This window comes from Pongo abelii, chromosome 9 (genome assembly GCF_028885655.2).
Source record: "Pongo abelii isolate AG06213 chromosome 9, NHGRI_mPonAbe1-v2.0_pri, whole genome shotgun sequence".
NCBI classification, from domain to species: Eukaryota; Metazoa; Chordata; class Mammalia; order Primates; family Hominidae; genus Pongo; species Pongo abelii.
Genome location: NC_071994.2, coordinates 92,526,183 through 92,535,479, shown reverse-complemented (window position 1 = coordinate 92,535,479; position 9,297 = coordinate 92,526,183). Strand labels below are relative to the sequence as shown.

Sequence of the window (9,297 nt, the reverse complement as noted above, 5' to 3'; positions counted from 1 at the left end):
CCAGAGGAGGACAGCACTTAGAGTTAACTGCATTCAGGTGACCTCTGAAAGTCAACTCTGCAGGGAATGAGCTCCTGATCTTGGGGAGTACTTAACAGAATTTTTTCTTGGAAGAATTACTGCAGGAAACATTCATAGAACCTTGGGGTGAATGTAACTTATATGGAGAAAATTATTTCTCTCTTCCTTTAAAATAGTAAATTACAGTGATAAAAATATCTAACTGTCTAAACTTACTTAATGATCTTATTTGTAACTCATATTATTGCCATTCATTTTATGACATGAGGTTATTAATTGTTGTCATTTTGTGTGTTCCAAAAGTGTTTAATACATTTTTGAAAAATTTTAGATATCTAGTGTTTTTTGCAATAGATTTGTATGCATCATGAATATATGGAATTCACATTAAAACATATATATGTACTGCATGTACTAATACTGGTACACTTAATTAAGTAAAAAAGGATAATTATTGAATACTGTAAATGTTGTGCTTTCATAACCTTAAGTTCTTGGACATGATTTTAAGTTACTGAGGCAATAATGAATTAAAAATGGTGATACTAGAGGAAATAAGAATGCTCTCCAAAATACCCTAGCATAGAAATCAAAACACAATTGTTTAGCAGATAACTGTATAAGGAATGATTTGATACTTGATACTAGTTGTCATTTTAATTGAGGCTTACCTCAGGTGAAACTGTGAAAAATTCCTTGAAATGGCTCAGATGACCTCTGAAAAATACTTGCAATTCTTAAGTTTTCACTTTTGGCACTTAAATTCAGCAGTGTTTAGTAAAAGAGAGTAAGGTAAAGGACTTCAAACTGCCAAAGCATAGATTACAGTTTCTATTGGTCAGGGTTCTCCAGAGAGATAGAACCATAGGATGTGTACATAACTATATATATATATATATATATATATATATATATATATGCAAAAATACTTAGAATTGTGGTACAATTGCCTATCATATACCATACAGGTTTGTAGTCTAGGAAAAATATGCTATACTGTATACCATAGGTGTGTAGTAGGCTATACCATCTAGGTTTGTGTAAGTATACCATATGATGTTCAAACAATAACGAACTGTCTAATGTGTCCCTCAGATCATATATCTGTCCTCACTCTACACATGACACTGTACAGGAGAGGAAGTCCACTAGGGGAATTTGTTCCCTTGATTATGGAGTCTGAGAAGTTGAACATAGGCTGTCATTAAGCTAGTGTCCTGGAGATATCAATATCCTGGCTGAGTTAGAATCAGCTTCAGGAAAGAGAGAGGAAACTGCCTTCTCTCTGCCCTTTATCTTCAGTCTGACCTACCAGCTGGTTGGATAGTGTCCACCCACATTGAGGGCTGCTGTTCCCCACTCAGCTCACCAACTTACATGTCTCTCTGGAAACACCTTCACAGACTCACCCAGAAATAATGCTTTACCAATTTTCCATGTATTATTTAATCCAGTCAAGTCAACACCTAAAATTAACCATAATACCATATTAATATAATTATATATATTTCAGTTTTTAAAAAACTGACTATATGGCAGTTCATAGTTTGAGTAGCCCAAAGAAGAAGTTAATTTAAGCCATAAGAAAAATAAACCCAATATTTTTCATTATTTATTTTATCTCCTAGTGATCCTAGACTGGTTTAATTGCTGTCTTTTTGTTTATCTGGTGGGTTGGTTTGTTTTGGGGTTGTTTTTGTTTTAAAGAGCCAGCCTCTGGGTCCCTCTCTCTAAAAATATATCATAGCGCCCTCTGACCATCTTCTCATGTTTTGTTACCCAATGTAGATTTTCTACTCCTCTCCCATAGTCATTCAGTAGTTATTTGAAAGAGAAATAGGGACAACCATGTTTTATTCTAGACCACTTAAGGTTAAAACCCGAGTTTCATATCGACATCCAGGGAATAGGTTTTTGAACAGATTTGCATTATGTTATGGGCAGGAACTAGGAGTAGAAGAGGTTGTGAGTCATCTAGTCAGTAGTGTCTGCTATAAAGCCTAAAGTCTCTCTTTGTGTATGAGTTTTTCATTTCTGTTACAGAGGAAATCGTTTGTTCCGCTTTAATGAGCACTGTCAAGAAGAAAATATAGCTATCACATATCACCACATGTTCACAGGTTTTCACCAACCCAGACCCCAAAATGACATGCTGCTCTTTCTTCTTCAGAAACATGAATTCTGGAATCTTGCAAGTCTTCCAGAGGGAACTCACTTGTCCCATCTGCATGAACTACTTCATAGACCCAGTCACCATAGACTGTGGGCACAGCTTTTGCCAGCCCTGTTTCTACCTCAACTGGCAAGACACGGCAGTTCTTGCTCAGTGCTCTACATGCAAGAAGACAACACGACAGAGAAACCTCAAAACTAACATTTGTTTGAAGAACATGGCTTCCATTGCCAGAAAAGCCAGCCCCCGGCAATTCCTTAGCTCTGAGGAGCCAATATGTGGGACGCACAGAGAGACAAAGAAGATGTTCTGTGAAGTGGACAAGAGCCTGCTCTGTCTGCTGTGCTCCAACTCTCAGGAGCACCGGAATCACAGACACTGTTCCATTGAGTGGGCTGCTGAGGAACACCGGGTAAGCGATGCCTCTGAAGATCTATTTCTATACAGGACACGTGAAATTCTTGTAAGTCTATTTCCTTGGAGATTGGATGATGACATCTCTGTGTCACTTTAAGCATGTCTGTTATGAGGTTCCTTGACTTCACACCTCTCAGATTTGACAAACATGAGGAGAAACAAAGCAAACTCTATTTTCTGTGGGCTAATTCTACTCTCATTTTGGGTCCTTCATATATCAGAGTGTGAATGATACTTTATTGTCTTCACTTATGCTTCAATTCATGGTTCTTTTGCAGGAGGAGCTCCTAAAAAAAATGCTGTCTTTATGGGAAAAATCTTGTGAAAATCACAGAAACCTGAACATGGAAACCACCAGAACCAGATGCTGGAAGGTTAGTACCATATTACTCTGCCTTCTCCAGGAACTTATAGTGAACAAATGGGTGACTCTTAAAATAGGAACTTGATTTCAATCCATAATGTTTCTGGAATTCAATAAACAAGGAAAAAACACTTGAGAAAAAAACACCCTAATTTTTTATGTAATTTAGTGTGACTCTTCGGTAGGATTTCTAATCAGACCACAGATGTTACCCAAGCATTCTCATCTGTTTCCATACAAACCTATAGCAATACCCCAACAAATACAAGAAACTGGGCCATTTCACAGCTCCCAGTGGGCTGCCTGGATAAATTCTGGACACAAGAGTTATTTGTCAATCATGGAAATTTCAGGTGACCCTTCTAAGGCTGAGTCAGTATGAATTTGAATCCTGGTGGGCAAGTGTATTGAAATGTGAGCTAAATTTCAGGCAGAAGGAGCAAGAGTGCAAACTTAGGGAAAGCATGAAATTAAGTATCAGAACTAATTAATATTGAATAAGTCATAACACATAATGGGAAAAGTGGTGAGAAATGTAGACTTGTGTCTTGATGAAGACATAAATATGTGAGAAATATGGGAACTAGTATTTAATATAAGGAGAACTCTAAGGACTTGAGAAGAATTCTAGAAATGATTTTCTCTTTGTGGATGTTTATATTGAGGGTATGATATCTAATATTAATTCATTAATTTATTCTAATATTAATTCATTGAAAGATATTTTATGAGTAGCTAGTCTATGTCAAATATCAACTTGGAAAATTAAGGAGTAAAGAAGAAAGAACACACAAATCTTGCAATGGAAATGAGAAAAGCAAATGGTCACCATGCAGATATATGAAGTACATGATGTGTTAGAGTGTAGTAGTGTCTTTGGAGAATAATCAAGCAGGTAAGTAGAAAAGGAGCACAGAGGCCAGGGACTGGGGATGAGGGTTTGAGTTTTAAATAGGGTGGTCAGAAAAAAGGCTCATGGAAAAATTCACACTGAAACAAAATCTTGATCAGGAGGAAATATATATATCCTCCTGTCTGCCTTCCCCTTCCTCATAAATATATGAATATATATGTGTATCTGGGTGTTGGTATATATATATATGGATATACATGAGGAATGTGTATATACACACACACAGATACACATATATATTCCTCATATATCCATATATACCTATATTTGAGAAATATATATATGAGTATGTATATGAGAAATATGTATATATATATATGAAAATAATTATAGGTATATAAAACAGCATGTGTAGTAATATTTAATTTGCATTTATTTGGGGGTTTGAGGAACCACAAAGAAGTCCATGTTGCCGATTACAGTGAGTTTGGAAGAGAATAAATGAAACCTTATTAGAATATGTTATGCTGGGTGAAATGCATTGAGTTGACAATGCTAGTCTGTGGTCATGTCATCATTTCTCATATAATGGTTTTACATAACTTGCTCCAATTCTCCAAAATAGAAATAGTGGTTTCTTACCTAGTCAATATAACTCGATAGTTTGATTCTTAAGCAAGAACTGTGTTTTCTTTCTATAAATGTGGTGTGGAGGAGAGAAATCCATTTTTATATAACTATCTTAGAAAACATTTTATCATTAATCAAGCAAATGTAACTGGGCAGAAACAACTATGTTGATATTAGTACAGAAAAAAAAGGAAAGGAATAAAATTTTGTGGAATCTGAGAATTGACAAGATTGAGGATTAAAATATTGGGTGTTCAGAATGCTAAGAGAAATCAGTGAAATTCAAAAGATGAATAAAACATTTCTATTTTGACTAATTGTCACTGCAGCATTATGTGAGTTTAAGGATAGAAGCAATCAGAGCTGAATATCAGAAGATGCCTGCATTTCTCTATGAAGAAGAGCAACAACACTTGGAGAGGCTGCGAATGGAGGGCGAGGACATTTTTCAGCAACTCAATGAAAGCAAAGCCAGAATGGAACATTTGAGGGAGCTTTTAAGAGGAATGTATGAGGATCTGAAGCAAATGTGCCATAAAGCAGATGTGGAGCTACTCCAGGTACAGACTGACCACAGGGTATCATGATGTTGAACATTCACATGCATGGGTGTTTTTCCTCGCTCCTGAAATCTGTCTCCCCCTTCCCTTCCATGATTTGTTTCCAAAAATATGATTCGATAACTAATGCTACTTGGTTGGGAGGGTATAGCCTCTCCTAGTGATTCTACTAGACCGAAGGTCCCTCCTACTTTATCCACCAGCAACAAAATTTTGTAGAATGGCCAGGGTAACAGACAGCCCCAAGAAATATTTCCCATCAAAAGTCAGTGATTTATTTAGGATTTTTGAAAGTGGATAAAATGAGAAGTGATTCATTGGCATTTAGGCTAATTTGGAGACATGGCATGATGGAGAAGTTTGGGAATCTAGGATCACACTAGTATTATTTTGGGGTCCACTCATTTTGGTAACAGGGCTTAGGGAAGATGACTGAGTAGCTTCTTTATGGTTACCGCAGAGCATAGACTCTGTGGACCTCCTCTCCCTTCACTTGTAAAGAGAATGTCTTCAAGACTTAGACTTTATCAGGACATTAATCCATGACATATGATAGACTGGGACTTTCATGACAAAAGACACAGAAAATGCTTTCCAGGAGGGAACATTGTAGGAAAATAATATCTTCAGAAACTGCCTCAAAATCTCACACTGAACTTAGTGGAAGATGCATCTTGTGGAAAGCACTAAACCTTTCTATTTTTTTTTTTTTTACAGGCTTTTGGAGATATATTACACAGGTGAGTGCATACCAAGATTTTAGCAGATGCTTTCAGTTTCCACAAATATCAAGCAGGAACTTTGATATTGAAGGTATAATTGATTCAGATAGTGATACTGCCTTGTGCTGGTTGTACTTTCTCCATCCCCCACCCCCTGTAGTCATCTATTTTGTTGCCATACTCAGTGATTTTATTAAGCAGTTCAATGAAAGTTCTGCAAAACCAAAAATAAATAAATAAATAAGAAAGAAAACAAAAAATAAATAAATGAAAGAAAAATAAAGGAAGTGAGCATCTCTATTCCTAATTTCCTTTTTATTGCTCAAAAGCCTTCATATTTGAAAGAGAAAATATTACATTTACTACATGGCTACAAAGTCAACCAGGGGACTTTGAGAGAGACTTTGAGACAGAAAAGGGGAAAGTATTTTAGCAGTGAAAAATGTTGATGATTTCTAGTTTATATTTAAATATATCATTCTGAAAAATGGATGAAACAAACTATTTGGAATGTTTGAACTGTATAGGCCTCCAGAGAACCTCAACTATAAAAGGCAGATCTCCCTGCCTGGTGCAAGTTTAAACACCCTGGCCTTGAGAAAGAAGCAACAGATGCAGCAGACTTAAAAATAACCCCACTTTTCCAGACACTGATTTCAGGAATTTCTGGTGAGGTCTGGAACCCAGAATTTCATTTTTGAATATTCTCCTAGTCTTAAGACTAATGATCCTTACTAATTTGGAGCAATACGAAGAAAGATCCAAATGAATTCTCACTCACATAGGCTTTTCCATCGTGCTTGAAAATCAGGAACTGTTAATAAGAATGAATTTGAAAAAGAAAAGGATAATTTTGGAATTAGCAAATGTGTCGGTTAAAGGGATTCTCATGAAATGTCTTTTAAATAAAAGTGGTGATTTTTCTGTATTTTTTTGGCTGTAGATGTGGTAACTGTATCTTTCTCCTTGCAGGTATGAGTCCCTGCTGCTGCAAGTGTCTGAGCCTGCGAATCCAGAGCTCAGTGCAGGGCCCATCACTGGACTGCTGGACAGGCTCAATGGATTCAGAGGTAAGTGTCAGCCCATTGGCAGAATTCCCACAGTGTATTACTTCTTGTTAGAATCATGGGGGTAATATTTGACCCTTTATCAAATCTTTGTTTCATTTCAGCAGGAAGTGAACCATATGACTATGCAACCCTTTTATATCTGTGTTTCTATTTATAGTCCAATTTATAACATGAAGAGTAAATCATAGTGAAAAACAAATATGTTCTGGGCTCACATGTTTAGAGTTACACATTGGGTAAATGGAATGACATAAGAAATAAAAAATTGAATAAATGGAACAATGCTCAGAAGGAAGCTTAATAATCCAAGGTTACATAAAAATTTTACATTTCTTTACTGTATTTCATTTGAATTGTTAAGCACATTTCGTTGGGGAATAGAGTTCACTGCAGTTTGTTGGAGTATTTGTATTTTTTTACAATAAATATATATTATTGTTATAATGTAAAATTTTGACTGAACATGTAAAAAGAAAGAAGAAATTATTATGTAAATAGGAAGTAAAAATAGAAATGATAATTTCAGTTTAGTTACAACATGAAGAGCTACATGTGACATCTAAAATTTGGTTTCAGTCTAGAGCTAGCAGGGACGTCTGCAGAGTGACTGGTAAAAGATTTTGCAAAAATCTGCCTTAAGTTACCACTTATAATTTGAACATATTGACTTTCATCCAGTTATCTAGAGCAGTGCTTGAGTAAGCTAAAATCTTCCCATTCTTGCCAAAATTATATCACTAGTATTTAAGAACAAGAAATATTTTAATAATAATGACCTTGATAGCTAAAGGGCATTCGGGGCATAAAATACTTCACTCTTACATTGGAAATTGGATTAAAACAGGCTGTTCTTATATTTGACTCTCTAATTTTTAGGTTTTCAATAAATTTTCAATGTCTTTTTTTGGGGTTTTGTTCTTCGTATAGAGAATATTAATCATCCTTATACTTTATTAAATGTTGTAGTCACAATTCTCCTGTCCTTGTAACTTCACATTTCTCGGTAAAGTAAATTCTTGGTAGAACAACTTTTCCCTCAAAAATTCTAATTTCTATTAACTACATGTATCTATATTTTTTAAAAATTATTTTTGCAGTCGATTTTACTCTGCAGCCTGAAAGAGCCAATAGTCATATCTTCCTGTATAGAGATTTGAGAAGCATGAATGTTGGATGTGACCCTCAAGATGATCCCCATATCACTGCAAAGTCTGAATTTTTTCTTGTATGGGGGGCTCGGGCTTTCACATCTGGCAAACATTATTGGGAGGTTCACGTGGGGGACTCTTGGAATTGGGCTTTTGGTGTCTGTAACAATTATTGGAAAGAGAAGAGACAGAATGACAAGATAGATGAAGAGGAGGGACTCTTTCTTCTTGGATGTGTTAAGGAGGACACTCACTGCAGTCTCTTTACCACCTCCCCACTTGTGGTACAATATGTTCCAAGACCTACCAGCACAGTAGGATTATTCCTGGATTGTGAAGGTAGAACCATGAGCTTTGTTGATGTTGATCAAAGTTCCCTGATATACACCATCCCTAATTGCTCCTTCTCACCTCCTCTCAGGCCTATCTTTTGCTGTAGTCACTTCTGACAAGAGAAAAGTCAGAAATGAGAGAAAAGTCCATATGCTCTGGGAAACTGTTTATCCCAGAAAGCCCTCTTTTTTGCACCTCATCAAACAGGACAAATAAGTTATATTTGATGTCTTTAGTTGCATTCTAATGTCATCAAAACTCATTTATAGTGTTTCTATTAAATATGGTGAAAACACGAAAACCATGTTTATTGGTTCCTTTTTTAATCATTTTTGGAAAATGGTTACCCAAGTTGTATGGCATAGAATATATTTTCTGGTTTTTAATTATTTCTGAATGTCACAAAGTGAAATAATAGATGACAGAGTTGTCTAAAAGAAGTTAAAATCAATGGAAGAAAGTAGAGATCTTGGGCTTCATGAAAAAACTTGGAGTAAAAAGACTCAGTGGTAACCTGGAAATATTTTCTTTCTCTTCATCTAACAGTATTATACTTATCCATGTGTTTTATTTATGAACCTATACTTTGAGGTAATCTTATTTAACCTCCTATGCTGTGCTTATCTTTGTAAATCTCATCTTATATACAAATGCTCATGCATTATTAGAGTGCTGTTCTACAGTGAAATTTACAAGGGGATCAGGACAATGTTGGATCAATTAAATATTCAAATGGACATAACTGAATACTGACCCTTACCTCAAACCATACACAGGCATTTCCACATGGATTCATGTTCTGAAGGTGAAGGGAACACAATAAAATATTCTCACACAGAAAGATTTCCTAACCAGGACAAAAAAGTAAGAATTAAGAAGAAAAATTTAGTTAGTTTATATCAAAAATGATGACTTCTGTGTTTCAAAATATACCATCCAAGAATCAAAATGCAAACCAAGAGTGGAGAAAAATATTTATCCCAACATATATGCAATAAAATACAAT

At 35.5% G+C, this 9,297-nt stretch overlaps 1 protein-coding gene across 1 annotated transcript; it reads left to right on the top strand.

Moving 5' to 3' along the window:
* LOC129048983 (tripartite motif-containing protein 51-like) lies at positions 1-8,407 on the top strand. The gene is made up of 7 exons (XM_054526206.1): positions 1-147; positions 2,192-2,606; positions 2,890-2,985; positions 4,788-5,018; positions 5,736-5,758; positions 6,713-6,810; positions 7,908-8,407. The coding sequence occupies exons 2-7, from the start codon at positions 2,196-2,198 to the stop codon at positions 8,405-8,407; spliced, it is 1,359 nt and encodes a 452-aa protein (XP_054382181.1). The 5' UTR covers positions 1-147; positions 2,192-2,195.
* Positions 8,408-9,297: the final 890 nt, after the last annotated feature.